At 35.5% G+C, this 17973-nt stretch overlaps 1 protein-coding gene across 6 annotated transcripts in view; it reads left to right on the top strand.

Moving 5' to 3' along the window:
• Positions 1-103: 103 nt before the first annotated feature.
• Positions 104-17973, top strand: part of LOC135696493 (myoferlin) — a 38122-nt gene continuing 20252 nt past the window's right edge. For 2 of the 6 annotated variants that reach the window (XM_065215892.2, XM_089112304.1), the window contains exons 1-25: positions 104-262; positions 5637-5692; positions 6373-6464; positions 6805-6910; positions 7232-7437; positions 7577-7634; positions 7982-8113; positions 8472-8534; positions 8870-8920; positions 9203-9233; positions 9590-9654; positions 9915-9980; positions 12378-12428; positions 12770-12816; positions 13417-13499; positions 13640-13689; positions 13996-14049; positions 14335-14403; positions 14856-14899; positions 15313-15389; positions 15570-15670; positions 15992-16105; positions 16663-16762; positions 16965-17167; positions 17315-17421. In XM_065215892.2, coding sequence (XP_065071964.2) covers positions 166-262; positions 5637-5692; positions 6373-6464; positions 6805-6910; positions 7232-7437; positions 7577-7634; positions 7982-8113; positions 8472-8534; positions 8870-8920; positions 9203-9233; positions 9590-9654; positions 9915-9980; positions 12378-12428; positions 12770-12816; positions 13417-13499; positions 13640-13689; positions 13996-14049; positions 14335-14403; positions 14856-14899; positions 15313-15389; positions 15570-15670; positions 15992-16105; positions 16663-16762; positions 16965-17167; positions 17315-17421 — 2123 coding nt within the window. In that variant the 5' untranslated portion in view covers positions 104-165. Of the gene's footprint in view, positions 263-3803; positions 4621-5636; positions 5693-6372; positions 6465-6804; positions 6911-7231; positions 7438-7576; positions 7635-7981; positions 8114-8471; positions 8535-8869; positions 8921-9202; positions 9234-9589; positions 9655-9914; positions 9981-12377; positions 12429-12769; positions 12817-13416; positions 13500-13639; positions 13690-13995; positions 14050-14334; positions 14404-14855; positions 14900-15312; positions 15390-15569; positions 15671-15991; positions 16106-16662; positions 16763-16964; positions 17168-17314; positions 17422-17973 lie in introns of those variants that run through there. The other 4 variants (XM_065215891.2, XM_065215894.2, XM_065215893.2 and 1 more) reach the window with 4 other exon arrangements.

The following is a 17973-nucleotide window of genomic DNA, read 5'->3' on the forward strand; positions in this document are numbered from 1 at the left end:
CATGCCTGACTTCCTCTCGGACCACAAAGCATTTGCTCCATTGTCTCTGCGCCTCTCGTGTGTTTCTTGCTATTGTTTCCATGATCGGTCATAAAATAAAAGACCAGGCTCTCCGAAACTGCCACTCCTTCGCGGTGATCGGAGGCAGCGAGAGAAGCCGTTGCAATGTCATCGCTTAAAGTTTTAGAAATCGAGGGAAAGTCTCTTCCAAATCTCGAAAAGAGAGGAAAAAGTGATCCATTTGTTGAAGTCGAATATCTTGGTGAGATTTCAATAAGCATTTTCAATTTTAATCCTTATTTTTCTATACCTTGACCCCATGGTCTAGAGCGAGAATTACGGGGTGATCCAGTGGGCCTAAGTTGTCATCCAGTGTGAAAATACATTATATTTGCCATTTTGGTCACCACTCGGGTAACTTAGTATTTATTTGATAGAATAGTGATACAGGGGCTAATAAGCACCTATCTCATTTATTATTTATGAGTTCCAAAATTCTGATTTTGAAGTTTGCGACCTTGTTGAAAACACCACCCGTCGGTTTGGTGAATGTCATCAACTCCTTTATTAAACGTACATGAAAGTACTTAACCTGATATGTGTTTTAGATTAGAGAATTTCTTCTCTTACAAATTTGACTTCTTGTTGATTTCAAATTGGAAGTATTTTAGGCCAAATAACGAATGCCTCACTTTAGGCCTAATTTATGTATACTCGTAGTCACTAACCAAAAATTGGAGTAGACTATCTTAATTTGTGGTAAAATATTTTGTATCCAGAGTTGGCTTACCGAATGAAGGGAAGGATGTTTGCATATTGTAGGTTATTGTAAGTCTGTTTTATAACTAATGTTGATTTCTGCCACGCCTTTCTCCTCGAAACACTGTTAAAGCCTGGAAAAAGCCCCTTGAATTGCCAGGAAGCTATCAAATATCACGTGCACCATTCTTGCATGTTTTGGAGGACATTTGCCGAAAGTAACATTTTTCTATGCAGTTGGAAAAAGTTGAAATTCCTACTTTCTTGTAGAAATACTTTAATTTTTTAACATTCTTTACATTTCACGGGAACGTTTCCAGGCCAACAACCATAAATATGAATGAGCGACTTTCGTGCGGCCAAGTTCCTTCAAGGAAGTTGTGGCTTGTAATTCTCGCGAAATCATTTAAAATTTGGCTTACCGTTATGTGAAGTTTATTTTCGGTTTATTATCCAAGCCACCATGTTACTGACTTGCTGGCGTTCCAGGTCTATGTCTTAAGGTGGTAAATGAAGTATGTTTATCTTTTATGCTCAAGTATGAAATATATGTTAAAACCAAGGATTGAAACCCCCAGTAATAAGTTTTCATCAGTCTTACACCATCATAAGCACCACCCTCACTCACTTTTCCTTACCGTAAATCCTTGAATTAGCCCCTTGGGGGCTTATTTATTTTTGATATTTTTGGATGGGGGCTTATAGGAGGGGGGGGCTTATAAAATTATTGTAGACATTAAGAAGACATTATCAGAAAATCCCGTTTATTTAAGTAGGAATTTCTTTATGAGCATTTAATCAATTACTACCAAAAGTATGAATTTGTTGTGGTAATTCAATAAAACGCCATAGGCAACCTCAGATGGCAAAATTCATAAAATGGAGGGGTCCAATTCAAGAATTTACAGTAGCAGTGGGGGCTTATTTGAGGGGGGGGGGCTTATTGACAATTTGTAGTTCTAGGGTGGGGCTAATTCAAGGGGGGCCCTTTCAGGGGGGGGGGGCAGCTCGAGGAATTACAGTATGTCAAGATGCTTCCTCTTCCAAATGGTTTTTTTTCTCAAAAGATCCTCAAACCACTGCAATGTTTGTCATTAGCCCCAGACTAACAATGAAGTTTCTTTCTATCAACCAGTTTCATGCTGCAAATTTAATCATGATGCCTTTTCTGCTGCTTTACTGTCTACTGTAAATTCTCTTTTAAACCCCCCTCTCAATAAACCCCCCTCTCAATTAAGCCCCCTCTCTTGATGATGATGACAAATTCAAGTGGTTAACAATGTAAAAGCCTGATTTGATTTTTTTATTTTGCAAGTAACAAAAACTTAGTCTACCACTGAAAATGATTTTATATTCTAAAATATTAATTGAGCCCTATCTTTCAATTTAGCCCTCTCTCTTACAAACCCTCCCTTAAGGTGCTGAAAAACAATAAGGCACCCCCATTGGTCTTAAAAGAGAATTTACAGTATTTTATGAACCGGAATGTCATCCTATGCAAAAACTTGGCTTTGTTTAATGAAATTTCATCGAACAACTTACAGCTGATCTCTTTGCAACTGCAATTTCATGTCCACCTCTTTAGAACCTAAACTTCAACTTTTGACTTATATTTTCTCTCATAAGTTTTTTGGCCCAGCAAATTAATTTATAGAAAAGGCAAAACCTGGGTCTAGACAGGCATAATTCAGTTTACAACGTGACTTTTCATGATTTCTTGACTGGTTCCATCTTCTTCCTCTATTTGAGTGTTAATCATTTTTAATTTATTTAATTTATATTCATTTAGAATTAATTGTGCTGGGATTACATTAGATATGAATTACAGGCAGGGAAAAGCTACTTTTTCTTGCAGTGCACCAAATGCTAATGACAAGTGTTCTCAAAACGATGAAAACAAAAAGAAAAGGCTTATAATAAGCAAATCATAGAAATTGAAGATGCGTTATTTACAATGATTATGTTTGGAAACAATGAAGCAATAGTGAAGGAGACCCTTATCGCTCACAAAAAATTTGCACACAAATTGGGAGAAAAATAGCAAAAAGTACTTTTAATATTGAGAAAGGAATAATGTAGCTTGAATAAAAGATAAAATAAGTTCACTCTACACCCATAATTGATCTGGTTATCACAAAAACCACAGAGCATACTACAGATTGAGTGGGCTAAAGTATTTTTTTGGGGGGGGGGGGCTAAACATGCCAAAAAGCAAGAACAAGGCAACTCCCTGTATGGCTTTATGTACATTTTGGGAATTATTGGGGGGCTAAAGTCTGCTCAGCCCCCCTTCCTCCTGCTCCCACGGTCTTTGGTTATCAATATAACATAAATAATCTGCCTTCTCAATGTATCTCTATATGCTTGTGAAGACCTGTGAAGTCTATCAACTGGTGATGAAGACTGCAATCAGGTGTAATCTCCAACTTCACTGTATGGCCATTAACAAAATGAATTCTTGCGTGAATTTTTAATGCCATTTACCAGGGGAATTTTCAACAAACCATTCTTCTGCTATTATAATTATTGACATTTAGATTCAGGAGATATTACTTAAAATACAAGGTTAACGAGGCCTGAAAAAAGTCATTCAGTTTGGAGAGTCCTGCAACTGTTAACCTGAAAGTCATTAAATGATCAACTTGACTACAGACATGATTTCATGCTTAGGCCCAATGACTTTGCCGATGATAGATGTTTAATTATCCGAGTTATGTAAATGCTGTTTTCGAGCATCCAGATCCACTTGTAGTGGTATTTTTCTATTCTAATTAAGGAATCTTGCTAGGACAAACTACAAAGGCAACAAAACTGCACACTGTATTTTCCTGAAAGTCCCTATAAACATTCTGCATATCTGTCAATTAATTACATTCTTCATACTCATTCTTTAATTGCACATTTAATGTTGTCCCTTTGAATTAGTGAATTCTCCGAATAATCACCACTTCAGAGAATGCCGCAGAAATTTACTGTTTTGTTTATATATATATGTTACTGTGCACATACGCAGATTTTTCTCGTTTGTTTTGATAATCGCACCAATCTAGTTTTGTGTTGGTTACTAACTGTTTTCCGCTGAACACAAACGATGACGTTGCAGCAATGTTCGCAACGGCTTCACGATGCTTCGTTTACGATTTCCCTTCAACAATATTAGGTTAAATTCGCACTGACTGTTCTTTTTGCGAAAACCCGATGCATAATTTATGACTTTAGAAGTCATCTTCTGTGTAATCTTCTCAATTTCGTCGGTCTTTGTTTCAAGCACAAATCATTGCAGGTAATATATTTGTCATGATGATTTTTTAGCTAGGCAAATATGCTTTGCATTAGCGAGAGACTTCCTGACTTCGTTTTATCATTCATTTGTATTAAGATGTGTTTCTATCAGTCATATCTAGCGGTAGAACAGCAGTTACGATAACCACATTATCTGGCTCGTTTGTCAGCTGAACATTGGCAAGTGACCAGTAAGATATCATCAATCGTATACCAAGGCGTGATTGGGCACTCTTATAACGTGTGCATTTATACATTTTTTCATCTTCATCGGTTATGCCTTGGTAACTCGCAATACAGAAGTTCTTTTTAGCATGAGCAACGTAGAAGGAGTACTTGTTTAGGTGCATGATTCCGTTATCAAACGCATTAAAAGCGCCACGAATAACCATGTTCAATGAACAGAAGATTTTGCCGATGTATTTTCGATAGAAATGGAAAGTGGGGACGGATTAACCAAAGCAGAATATAAGGACTGGCGTACGGGGATACTGCGCGTTCGTAACATCGTTGCTCATGATCTTCCAAATATTGAATTATTCGGTCGCATCGACCCATTCATCGAGTTCACTTACTTAGGTTCGTATGTCTTGTTACAGATCATTTTCGTCATTTATCGTCGAAGCAGAAAGATCTAGGATTGAGGATTTGCTTTTGAAGGTCAAGAACTATCCTTGCTAATTAACAGATAACACTTATCATTGTTATACATTTTGATTCGTTTGAATGGATTAGTGAGTACAAGCGATCTCACTCCGAATCTTAATGTTGCAAGAAGGCTTTTTAGTTTTGATAAACCGCTATGCTCTTTAAAATATCCAGTCATTAATGTTTACGTCCATCAAACAATTTAGTCGTGTATACGGTCATCAGTTTACTTGGCAAATAGAATTGATTTCTCCGATTATTGATTAAATGCTCAATAATGGCTTGCGAACTATTAGGAAGCGCAGAGGAAAGCGAACTATTGGGAGATTACTGACTTAAGCTTTCGAGGAGAAAAATATATGGCTTTTTGTAATTCGCATATTAACATGGTCCGAATTTTTGTAGCCTCCTAAAGCGTAATTAAGAATAAAAGTTTCTCCGTTTAAGTAAAATCATGGTGGGTTTCTTATCAATTTGGCTTCATCGTGCGTGGCTATTTCAATGACAGTGTTTATTTTTTTAACTGAAATGATATCCCTTTGCACGGTCTGGTCAGGTAAGATTTCGTTAACGATTTTATTTTCACCTGTCTTTTCTGCCACGCTCCGCGTATCTAGTGTTTTCATTTTACCAAAATGGATGAGTCATGTTGCCAAATCGATAGAATTAAGTGTAATTATGTTCCGAATTGTGCCAATGATTTGGGTTTCAATTGATGTTGAGTCAGTGCATTGTGTCACGCCAAATACACTTTCAAAGCAAAAGTAGTAGTCTGTTGTGGAATGATTTACACCCAACGAAGAAATTAAGAAAATTTCTCAACACCAACAAAACCTTTTAAACAGTACAGTATTCACTGTTATCGTTATTCCAGTTCCCGTTTACCATACTCCTTTTTGGAAATGAGTGCGAACCCATTAAATGGAACAATATTCGTTTCTTTTTAGGATCGACCAAGAAGACAGAGACAAAGGATGACACCCTTGATCCAACATATGGCGAGGTAATAGCCGTTAGTTTTGTCATATAGAACTTGTTATTATCAAAGATCTCTCTCGTTCTATCATAGTAGAAGGACCCCAATCATTTGCTACATCTAAGCAGTTGGAAATTAAGGCTACTTAAAACCTACGTCTTCTCAGTAGTAGGATATGGAAGCGAAGCATGGACATACAGCAAAGTAATGAAAGAAAAACTTCATGCTTTTGAAATGTGGTGCTACAGGAGAATTCTGAAAATAAGCTGGACTGAAAGAGTAACCAACAAAAAAGTGTTAGAAACAATTGGACATCAGAGAGTTTTAGTAAACGAAATGATAAAAAGAAAAATGAGATTTGCTGGTCACATTATCAGGGGATAATCCGGGTTCTTAGCAAGGCTTGTTTTGGAAGGTATGATTGACGGAAAAAGAGACAGGGGAAGACAAAGAAGAACATGGGGAGATGATGTCAAGGAATGAAGCGGGTGTGAGAGCATTGTGAGAGCTAAAAGATATTCTGAGGATAGGGATAGTTGGAGGGTCATGGTACCTTCCGATAGAAGATGGTACCCGATGATGATGATGATGAAGCGCCATAAACATGCATTCCCATGTTCAAGCTGCTAGACGGTCAAGCTGCAATTTATAAGATTCAGCGCTATATGAATTTGCTTATTCACTGAAATATTTTTTTAAAATTGCAGGTTTTCGAATGGGATTTGCAGGGACGGCCTCTGGGTCCTGAAGACTGTATAAATGTGACAGTGAAGGATTATGAGCGCATTGGCAGAAACAGGTGATTGTCATTCTTTGCTTGCACGTCTAGTCATTCTATGGAAATCCAAATAGGCTAACTAAAGTATTGATGGCCTTTGTCGATGTATTGTCTACGAGTTTTGTTTAAAGTTAAATTTCATATGTTTTCATATTTTTAGTTGTTTGATAAAAATGACTTTCTTTATCGAATTGTTCATAACCAATAAATTCAACTCATTATTTGTTTACCAGATATCTAAGATTTCCGAGGGGCAAATCATTGAGAAAATCTCGTACACTATTTTGGAAGTGATTTTCCCCTCGAAGGTTCGAACCTCGTTTCCTTTAAGGATACATTTATGATTGTTTTGTTGTGACAGGCTTATTGGTACTGCGACCATTTCCCTGCGTGATATTACGAGACAAGGAAACAACTCGAAGCAAGTGAATGTTACCCTTGTTGATGGCCAAAAACGTGCAACATCGGTACGTTGCTTTTTTATCTTTATATATTGGTAATCTTTTAAAACCGATAAATGTCGTCCTTGAACAGAAAATTTTTCTATATCATTCTCAATGTTTAGAAAGTTTTATGAGGGCGTTTGTTGAATGGGTCGTGTGTTGTGAAATGCTACTTTGATCTCATAATTAGAACGAAGTTTAAATTTTTTTTTCGTTTAAATGATGTTTCAGCTAGATAAAAGTGTGTTTTGGTTTCGTTGGAAATTCCTTGGCGCAAGAAGGTTTTGGAGCCCAAATTAATAGTCTCCTCGGCCGTTATTAACTAAAGTTTTGCTTGCATCTTAGGGCAAAATTTCCATGCGCATCGATTACAACCCTCCAAAGGATGCTGCAGAAAAGCAAACAGGGGGTGCAGATGACAGGCAGCAAAGTGAAATGGGAGGCGAAGAAGGAGGAGAAGAGGGTGTCGAAGGAGAAGAGGGAGAAGGAGCAGCTGAGGGTGAAGCTGAAGCCACTGGAGGGGCTGCAGGAGGCCCTGCAAAGAAACGGAGGTGAGTAACTTAGTAACTGCTTTGGTCATTGACAGAGATCCAGGCAAGATTTACCCAAAACAGTGTTTAGTTTACTTACAATTATCTAAGAGAACTGATATTTGTGACGTTTTCATTTTCTGAATCATTTACCTTTCAGGAAAAAGAGAAGGCGCGGAAGACAGCACAATCTGCCAGACAAGCCTACTGATTTTCAGGTTCATATTTTCGAATTTTTGTAAGATTGCTTTTTACTGTTTTGAGATAACCTAATTACTGTTCTGTAAGATAACCTAATTACTACAATAATATGCATAAGATTGATGCCAGAAATTAATGGCGAACATAACTAGCAAGCGAAAAAGGTTATTCTAAAGAAAAAAAGACCATGAAAAGATCATAAAGCGAACGTATAACTTGTGTATGAGATTTCGCGAGAGGCAAAAAATAACTTTGTGATTCTGATTTCTGTGTGAAACGTTTTGACAAGAACAAAATGGTATTGTGGGACTATCTTTTGGACCAACTTCAATAGGGTTTAACTTTAGACCAATGTTTTTTGCAGGTTCGAATTAAAGTTATTGAAGGAAGACAGCTCGCTGGTGCAAACATTCACCCTGTCGTGAAAGTCACCCTGGGAAAAGAGTCAAAGCAGACAAGAGTGAAAAGTGCCACTAATAGGCCGCATTTTGATGAGGTAATTCATGTAGATGCTATGCAGAATTTCCTCTTCTGAAATCGATAAGAAGGATGCACTTAGCTGTCGCCAGAGTCGAGAAAAGTGTTAAACCCTTCTTTGTCAAAACTTTCATAATATTTCTAAAACAACATTGGAGACAGTGTGTGGGTTTGGTTAACGTTCTTACGTTACTCACAGTCTTTAGGCATACGGTTCCCAGTGTTTTCAGGACTCTAATTCGTTTAAAGTTGCTCATTGTTTGACAAACCTTCTATATATCAATATCTTCGGTGATTTTCCTATAGCCGTCCATGGTTCTAAATTATATATGTTTAGTATATATTTCGATTTAATCGTGGTATTTTTCTTCTTTCAGTCATTTTTCTTCAATTTCAACATGAGACCCAATGAGCTGTTCGACCAAATGATAAACTTTGAGGTTAGACAACCTTGGAATATTTTTTATGGCATCGATTCTAATTCATTTCAGGCTATTATTATTATTGAATCAAAACTATTTGATTGTTGTGGTAATATTCGAAACGAATGCGTTGAAATGTAATACCATGAAATGCATTGAAAGCAACCGCGCTTTAGAAGAAGCAATTAATATTGAAATGAGAATGCAGATTTTTGCATTAAGATCACAAATTTAATTTCATTTTGAACTAAGTCTTGTTAATTTAATTACCCATAGAGCTTTTTTGACTATCCATGAAAGCTAGACATTGTATTAACCCAGTGCTTTGATGGTGTCGATGTTTTACTACCCAGGTGCTGAATTCCAGAAAGCTCCTTTCTGATGCCATCATCGGAACATTCCAGGTAATTCCGTTAAGAAATATGTTCCAAGCAGCTTGTGTTATAAATATTTAGGTGTTTGATTGTATAAATGTCAATAAAAATTTGGTCTATATTTTATAGTAGCAAATACAAACCATTTATTTGAAATATTCTAGAACCATAAACGGTTGCAGTCTCTAAGATATATATATATTCTATGCTATTATTAATTATTTGGGTAAAAGATATTATGGGTTTGATAGTTTGTAAGATTTTAAGAGATTTTTTCAATTACTTTTTATTATCAAATTTTTCAAATTTCAGTGCGATGTTGGGCTTGTTTACGACGAAGATAGTAAGTATTTTTGCAATATCATGCTTTAATTGTAAATATTTGTAATGAGTTGAAATTTAATAAATGTTAATCAGTAATGTTTTGGCGGTACAGAAATTAAAAATGGCTTCCAAAAAGGCAAACATACTTAGAACATACTTAGGTTTTTCGTCCAACACGCTTCAAGAGTGGAAAATGTCAGAATATTGATCGAAATCTGTTTTAATGGGTTAATAATGGTTTTGTCTTTTGAAACTTTCAAAAGCTGTGTTGAAAATCTCATTTGTACCACTGCAATGTCACAGTGATGTTTTCAGTTGTTCTTCATCGCTATAACTGCTTGCTAGGCCTGTTCGTGATGCAATGTTTTTGTTCAGGTCATGCCTTGGTAAGAAAATGGATTCTTCTCACGGCTCCCGAGGACAAAATGGGTGGTACAAAGGTAATTCTTGTTTAAAATCGTACAGTAGTTTTGTGCTGTTATTTGCACAAAAGATTTGTCGAGTTTCAGTGTTGCATATTTGCTTTTATTGTTTCACCAAGAAGGACCCCACTCTCAATATCTCCAAGAAAGTCCCCAATCATTTGTTTCTGCCATGTTATGGCAACAAGTTTGTTTTTATTTTTTTACGCAACCATGTGGTATTTGTATCCGTTTAAATTTTTGTCGTTATGGTTTTGGCTTATGGTTGACTTCGGCAGGAGGAAGAAGGCGACGCAAAATCTAAGTCAAGAAGCTCAGATGGCAAGCAAGGCGGGGAACCAGCTGTAAATATTTTGTTTTCTAGTTTTTCTATAGCAGTTTGGTGAAAGCCAGAACTGAAGACAACCAATAAACGGTTTTAAATGGATGCTAAATGGCTAAACAACCGCGGTTGGCCGTGGAGAGATAAATTGATAAATGAAAACTTATGGTAAAGAGAAATGGAGAGTCGTTACATTTTAAAGTTGTGGTAAACATTGGCGTGAATCGTATCAGGACATAAACTCAAAAATTGGAATGTACGATAAAGGTTTTGCGAGAGAAATAAAATCAATCTAAAATCTTTAACGATTGATTCGGCAAAATTAAAAGCACGCCTTAATGAGACACTGATTTTGATACTTACCCTAAAAGAAAAATTATGAGATGAGATTGTTTCTAATTGAGACACGCTGTAATCCTTGGCTTCCCTCGGTTAGGGTCATTTCTCGAGACGATACCGAAGGAACTTAAACCTTTGATGGAACTACCAATTTTCTTGTTAATTCCCTGAAATATTTCCACTAAAAAGTCTATTAGATAAAGAAGCTTTAAATTGCATCTCTGCTCAAAGCTTTGTATAAATTGAAATTTTTTAATCTTCAAAACTTACATTAGACCTGGAATGGCTTAATTGGAATGGCCTGGAAGGCTCTATTTAACTATGATAATATATGAATTACGTATGTACCTATATATACTGGGTCAGCGTGTAATATAAAAGGCCTTAGCAGCATTTTATTAGTTTTAGTCATCCGATTTCGGATTAACTGTTAATTATCATTTAATTTTCATTTAAATTTGCTAAGTTTATAATCTTTAATATAATGCAAGTATTTTCGGTTTTCCCGGATGTGGCAGCTATAGAAATTGGCTAATAGATGCAGGTCGGACGCTACGGAGGCTTCCTGAGATGACACACCTGAATTATGTTTTAAAAGAGTTGGTCAATTAATTCACAATAGTTTTTTGTGGAAAATCTTCATTTCCTCTATATAATATTAATGATAAATTTACCTGTAGAGCAGTTTGGCCAAGAAAAATGAAACAACTTGTACTTAAAATGCTTTGTTTTTCAGTTAATATTTTGCGTTTCTGCTGTTAATATAGGCTATGATATTAAAGAGTTTGACCATAAATAAATGTTTTTATATTGAAGTTGCATTTAAACTTGTCTGATCAAAGGTACTCAGTTTAATTTTAAGTATTCCTTTTGAAGATATTACAGTAAAAGCGACTGTATATCACTTTAATGGATTGCTTCAACACACAAATCTAAATACTTCATGTTAAATTCCTGTAATTCCGCCAATACAAATTTAAGAAATTTATAATTTCTTTTAACGCTTGATATGATATCATGATGAATTTCACCTATAAATTTGTTAATCAAAAGGCAGTTGATTCGACTCTTGATATTATTTACCTGTTAATATTCAGAATTAATTTTTATTTTAAAATATATTTGAATAGTGCAATCGTTGCTTTCGCAGAAATGTTTGATAAACTCAAGTGCTCTGTTATGGTATTTCTAGGGTCCATCGCTATTGCCACTTTTGCGTTAAAGATCTTCTTTTTAGCCATATAATTATTCTGCTTTTAATTTGTTGATAAATTGATGTAAAATCGAAAAGTTTAAAGAACGTACGTTGTTTATTATTGAAATTAAGCAATTGAATTAAACATTGCCAGTAAATAAATCATTGTAAGTTTAACCGTATAGATTTTCACTCTGATTTTAGAAAATGTGACGTTTCTTGCTTCCATGATCCAAAGATAGCCCCCCCCCCCTTACATGAAACTGAACTAGCCAATCGGCTATTAGTCTTGCCCCTCAAGACCAACGGCTCAACATAGTGTATCTGAAGGACTTCTATCTGTTTCTTGATACAGTAAATACGATTATTTGCATAAATTCATCTGTGCTTAAATGGCGTACAGATCTTCTATAAAATTTAACCTCCCACTGCCCTTTTACGTTAATCAGTATGGAAGAAAACATTACCGTGGTCGCTTTAGAGAATGTCACACTTCATTGATATTTTAATAAAAAACCTTTAATCTGTATGCCTTGAAACTAAATAGATTGAGAAAACATAATCTATAAAAAGTCACAGTAGACGATGTATGTATAAATTGATGACATGTATAAATTGATTTAAATTATGATTTAATTATTTTAAATTTTCTTAACGACTGACTGCTTTTTGTTATCACAATTTTATATCTCTTTTAAAATTGATAGCTGTTTAGCTAGCTTGATAGCTTTTTAAATCTTATCAATTCATTTTCAGTTTGTGTTTTGAATTGACAATTTCATATTTGTTTTCCAATGCTGTGGTGAATTTTCCCATTTATTGTAGTACATGTAAGGAAAACCCTTAAGTTATGTTTTTTCCTAATAATTCCTCTATTTTTTACAGGGCTACTTGAAAATCACGGCTATTGTTCTAGGACCCGGAGACGAAATACCAGTAAGTGCTAATGCACCTGAATTTGTATTAAATATATTTGAAATATTGATTAAGATATTCATGCCGGGTCGTGTAAGTGCAGTGTTATGCGAATCCAGATTCTCTTCATACTGCACCGAATGCTGCCCCGACGCAAGTGTGCTGCTTAGGTGCTTCAGGTTCTCACTTGTGCTTCGTAAACTCATCATTCAAAGATGGCTACATCAAGGGGGCAAGCTTGCCCGAACGTACCCCCAGTACTGTTTAGTTTTCCTGTTATTACCGTCAATGATTGCCTTTTATCATTCTCCTCTCCTCCAAAGTTCTACAGTTTTATTTTCTGTCTTCATGTTCTTCTCTAGGATTCCGTCAAGGCCGGTGGAAACGATGACTCTGAAGATATTGAAGGGTGCTCGATCTTCATTTTCTACTAGTTTAATGTCTTTATAGCTTTTTCAATTACAATTTTGTAATTAAAAACTTACTTATTTATCTCAAAAATCTTCGTGAAGCTGCGAAGTTCATAAAGATTGAAATGCTGAATTATGATTCATTATTTAAACCGTTTAAATAAGTCTGCCAGGCAAATCTCTGGTACAGAAAAAGGGATAAAGAGGGGGGGGGGTATAGTGTAAGCACTTTGGTATTTTGCGAAACTGAAAGCATGGTGCTGCAGCATTTTTATTCTACAGCCTCTTTGTTATTACTTTTGACACAGTGACCGCACAGCAAAATTTCCTAATATAAATCGTATGAACTTCTTGATTTCAGTAAACAGAGTTTTTTCTGTCTTCTGCCAAATGAGTCTCTTATTGGCTTATTCTTGCTGAATTGCTCAGTCTAAGAATTTGTAACACAGGGGAAACCTAGCTCAGAAATCTCCTAGATTTAATCGTTTCTGCCTGAAGATAAGAAATGTTTAAAAAACGAATATTTTCTAGATTTCTGTAAAAATGATGGGTGGCTTGATAATCTCATTTGAATTGTTTAATTTTATCTACCCTGATAGAAATCTTTTGAGACCTGCTGGTGTGACCATGAGGCCGGCAACATTCCTAGTGAAAGTGTACAGAGCAGAAGACATCCCACAAAGTATGAATTTGTATTTACGATTTTACTTCCATTGTTTTTTGAGATACCGAAATTTGCAATAATATTTTCAAGACAAGCTTCATAAATTTAGGTTGTTTTTTGAAAACCCCTTTGACCTTTTAAATTTGGTTTATTTTCAGTGGACACAGGCTTGTTTGAGGGAGTGAAAAAGATTTTCAAGTCAAGCGATGTATGTTTGTATAGAATACGTTGCATGCTTCTTCTTTAATGCTACATTTTCAGCCAATAGGCATCGTTCTGCCAAGTCCTAACGAAGGACACGTCTAAAGAAGTCTTGTTATGAACTGCAATACGTATCCTCTAGCAATAGCCATTAGCACTGGTGATCCATTGACCCAGAAACAACTCCGTGGTGATTTTTTTAATGATGTCGATACTTGCCTTAGCGACATTTCAACAGCTCATTGTGAAATCAATTGATTGTGTAGTGTTTGCTTTTTTAAAGTATTAATGCGATGATTTTGCATTCGTGTAGGAACAAAAGGAGCTTGTTGACCCCTACGTCAAGTTTAGCTTTGCAGGTCAAAAGGTGAGACTCGTAATAAACTCTCATTCTTTGTTAGAACTAATTTTCATCAAATGTTGGATTTATGCTTTAAACGAATTATTGCTTCGACAATGTTTTGTGCGGCAATGAAATCATCCTCATTGAAATCATCAAAATTATCCAGGAACTTTCTTAGTTTTGATTGAGTTTGCAAGTTTCTTGTTTTTTAGAAAAAATCTCACGTTTTCTCTAAACAGTAATCGCTCTATAAGTAAAATCGTGTTTAGTAGGACATGTTTCATTAGGGTATATCTCAATACCTTTCAGGCAAAAACACAAGTATTTTACAACAATGATCATCCTGAATTCAACCAAGAATTGAGAGTTGCTTTCAAGGTATGTGATCACCATAAATGCTTTAGATAATCAACTTTTTAATGAGCTTTTTCATGCTTCTTATATGTTCAACCAGATTATATCACGGAGAATCTTCAATAAAAATAACGTTGCTAATTGTCTCTGATTTTTTGTTATCACAGTTTTTATAAGACTTTACCCCCCCTAGTGTGCTAAATATATGGCTGTTGTGCTCTGTGGGTGGATTTCATTCACCATATCCGTTAATTCCCACTACAAGTCTTTTTGAAATCCATTTTGGTTGAAGATAATCTTTTATCCGAGAAACTACGTCAATTTAGCAATGTGTAGACACAGCTATTACAACGCTGTGATAAAAATTTCCTCTTTATTTACTCCAAGGAATCCAAAAATTAATGTCGTTTTATCAACTGAATCGCTTTGGCGTCTATATTTATTTTTGTGAGAATCATTTTTTCAATTTTTCCTAGTTTCCATCTATGTGCGAGAGGCTGAAACTGCAAATGTTTGATTGGTAATATTTAATTTGCAAATTTAATTTTTGAATCAGGGTAGCTCGTTTATTAGTTTGTATCTGTTTTTGGTATCAATGCTAAAACCAAAAAGACCCTTGCTCATGATGAAGGTCTGATATTCATATTATGCTAGGACTTAACCAGATTCTTATCTTATTTTGAATTGAAATGGTCCATGATATTGATATCTTGTTAATTCTGTCACTTTGTTAATTTGTGGTCTTTATATCCTTTTACCATGGTATCCTGTAAGTGACTGAAAAATTTTGAAAATGACGAGACCTCTATGAAAATAGTGGCAAAGCTTCTCAATGGCGTATAAAATTACAGCATTAATTCTCATTTAAACTTGAAATGTGAAATTTAAAATATTAGATAGCTAGATTTTTGTTTAATGGCTATTTATCTGCAGGGATCGCATCGGCAAGGACGACTGTATCGGAACAGCCTTCATTCCGCTTTCGGCTATTTCTGGACAAGGAGACGACGGTATGGCGGTCTTTCCCTAAAACATTTCTGATCTTGCAACCTCGGAGCTTTCCATAAAACAAAATGAAAAACATCACAAAACGTAGATGTTAATTTGTGAAGCAACTTTGTATCAACGTTCACTTAAAATCATTTCATTTTATAATCTGCTTTAATATGATCTAACTGATTATTTTTCAGGATTTCTCCCAAGCTTCGGGCCATGCTTCGTAAATTTCTATGGATCAACAAGAGAATACTCAGATTTGCCGGATGAATACGATGATCTCAATATGGGAATTGTAAGTCTTTTATCTAGGGTTTTTATGGAGCATTTGAATCAAAGTGATTTTTGCCTGCTTTGTAGCTAAAACATCCCTGTCACTTACTTGAAACCTTCTTCTCGTTGGACAAAAATCAAGAAGCAGCTCATTGGACAAAAATCGAGTAGATCACAATTTTATTTTTACTGCTCCTATTGTGACAGTTCAAAGAATTGATATAATTTCTGTAGGGTTTATTTTGTAATTTTTCATTGATGTTTATATTGCAAGTAAATCTGCCAAGTTGCAAAATTCAACCCACTCAGTACATTAATATACTTTGCTGTTATAAATGTTTAGGGTGAAGGTTGTGGGTATCGCGGAAGGCTTCTCGTTGAATTGGACACAAGGTTTGGAGACCATGCCGATCCTCCAGTTCATGACATCATGTCACAAGAGCTTATTAGAGTGCAGGTAGGTTTAATTTATTGCCAAAATCAATTGCAACCTGCAGTATTTAATCCTCTTTGCCTTTATTGTGAATTTATCTAATTGGTTTAGATGAGATTGGCAAATAAAGATTAGATGATTTTACTTCAAAGTTTTAACGGTCAAAAAGATACGGTACACTTCTTTTCATCTCCCTGTTTGAGAAAAAGAGATTTGAATAATTGAGAATATGCCATCAAATTAAAATATAGATACCCTTGTGTACAATGTTGAGTTGACTGTAAAATATCGGTGAACTTGATTTCCTTTAAGATATTCTGAGCAAACAAGAAAATGAGTTTTAGCTGTAGCTTTGCTTCTTCAGTTGTGTAATGAGTTTAAATTGTGGACGGAATGTTTTGTTGATATGAGGCAGTAAACACACGTGTTCTTTGCTCGTGTATTGTTTATCTTGTAATTTGTCATTATTTTATCAGTTTCCTCCGCCAATGCTGCTAAAAACTGACCAATTTTCCAACTGCAGTTTAGTGATATCAGTTTTAATTTTCGTCATTAAATCTTGATCCACTTCTGTGTTTTAGACTTACTTGAGGCGCCGTAAATTCAAGCTGTATGCAAGCTTCATATCCGCGACTATGCTCCCTGAAATGGACGGCCCCGTTGAATTTGAAGTCAGCATAGGTATGTCCTCTTTCTGGGGTAAATGTTTGCTTGTTGCCACTGAGTCACAGACGATGGTATGCATCATCATATGACGTCATCATGACGTAATTCGCTGTTTTAGAATGGCAGATGAACTTCGAACATATATTTCTTTAACTTAGAGCTTTCATTTATATTAACTGCTATCATTGCGATAACATAAAATGATTTTGTGTTGCAGGCAACTATGGCAACAAACTCGATACATCTGTTCCACCAATGTCATCTTCCACCCCTCCAACCAATGCTGTTTTCGATGGTGCAAATTACTATTACCTGCCATGGAATGACAGCAAACCATGCTGCGTTGTTGACAGTCATTGGGAAGACATTCATTTCAGATTGGACCCATTGAATCAGTTGTACAAAGTTATCGAAAGATTGGTAGGTAGTTTTGTGTTTGGACATCACCTGTCTTTTTTCTTGTCTGTCCTTCATTGCCTTAACTCTAGCCTTATCTTAACTGATATGATTGCAGGTAACCCTAGACTTATCGTACCTTAAGGGTGTATGTTATATTGATTTTGACAGGAAGCGAACATGAAAAAGGTCGACATTGGAATCAATGCTAAGGCCCTGCCTGCAGAAACAGCGGCCCTTTTGATTCGCCTGCTTGATTCTCTCATTGCAGATTGCAGGTTAGTTGCAATATACTAGATCCTTCAGATTGAAACCGAAAACCTATCCTGGAAAGTTTTATGACAATATCCGAAAAGTTATATGCCGATATCCGCACAAATAATGCACACAACCCAAGAAAATGTAGGCTTCTTGTTCTGCTTGAGTCGCATCACAGTGAATATACTGAATTCTTCGAATTCTGTAGTGCAAAAAATCATTATGTTGAAAATCAAACGTTGACGTTCCCTTACTTCAAATCAGTATTGATGAATATAATAACAATAATAGATATATTTATACAGGGTAAAACCTTTTCAGTGCCAAAGACACTGTGATCAATGAGGGCCCTGTTCTAAATAACAGTATTTACATGGTTAAAAATGAAAAGTAATCACAAGTTAAAAATGAAAAGTTAAAAATGAAAGTAATAAAGGGTAAAAAAGTGGATCTGAAGTGAACTAGTTGCTGAGGAAATATTCTTTATGAGGAAATGAACTAAATGTTTTTAGTTTCTTCCAACTTTTTGTTCGTGAAATCTAACACGAACAGTTAAGGAATAGGCAGGGTCT

This window comes from Rhopilema esculentum, chromosome 14 (assembly GCF_057945365.1).
Source record: "Rhopilema esculentum isolate cy_ngs chromosome 14, ASM5794536v1, whole genome shotgun sequence".
Lineage (NCBI taxonomy): Eukaryota > Metazoa > Cnidaria > Scyphozoa > Rhizostomeae > Rhizostomatidae > Rhopilema > Rhopilema esculentum.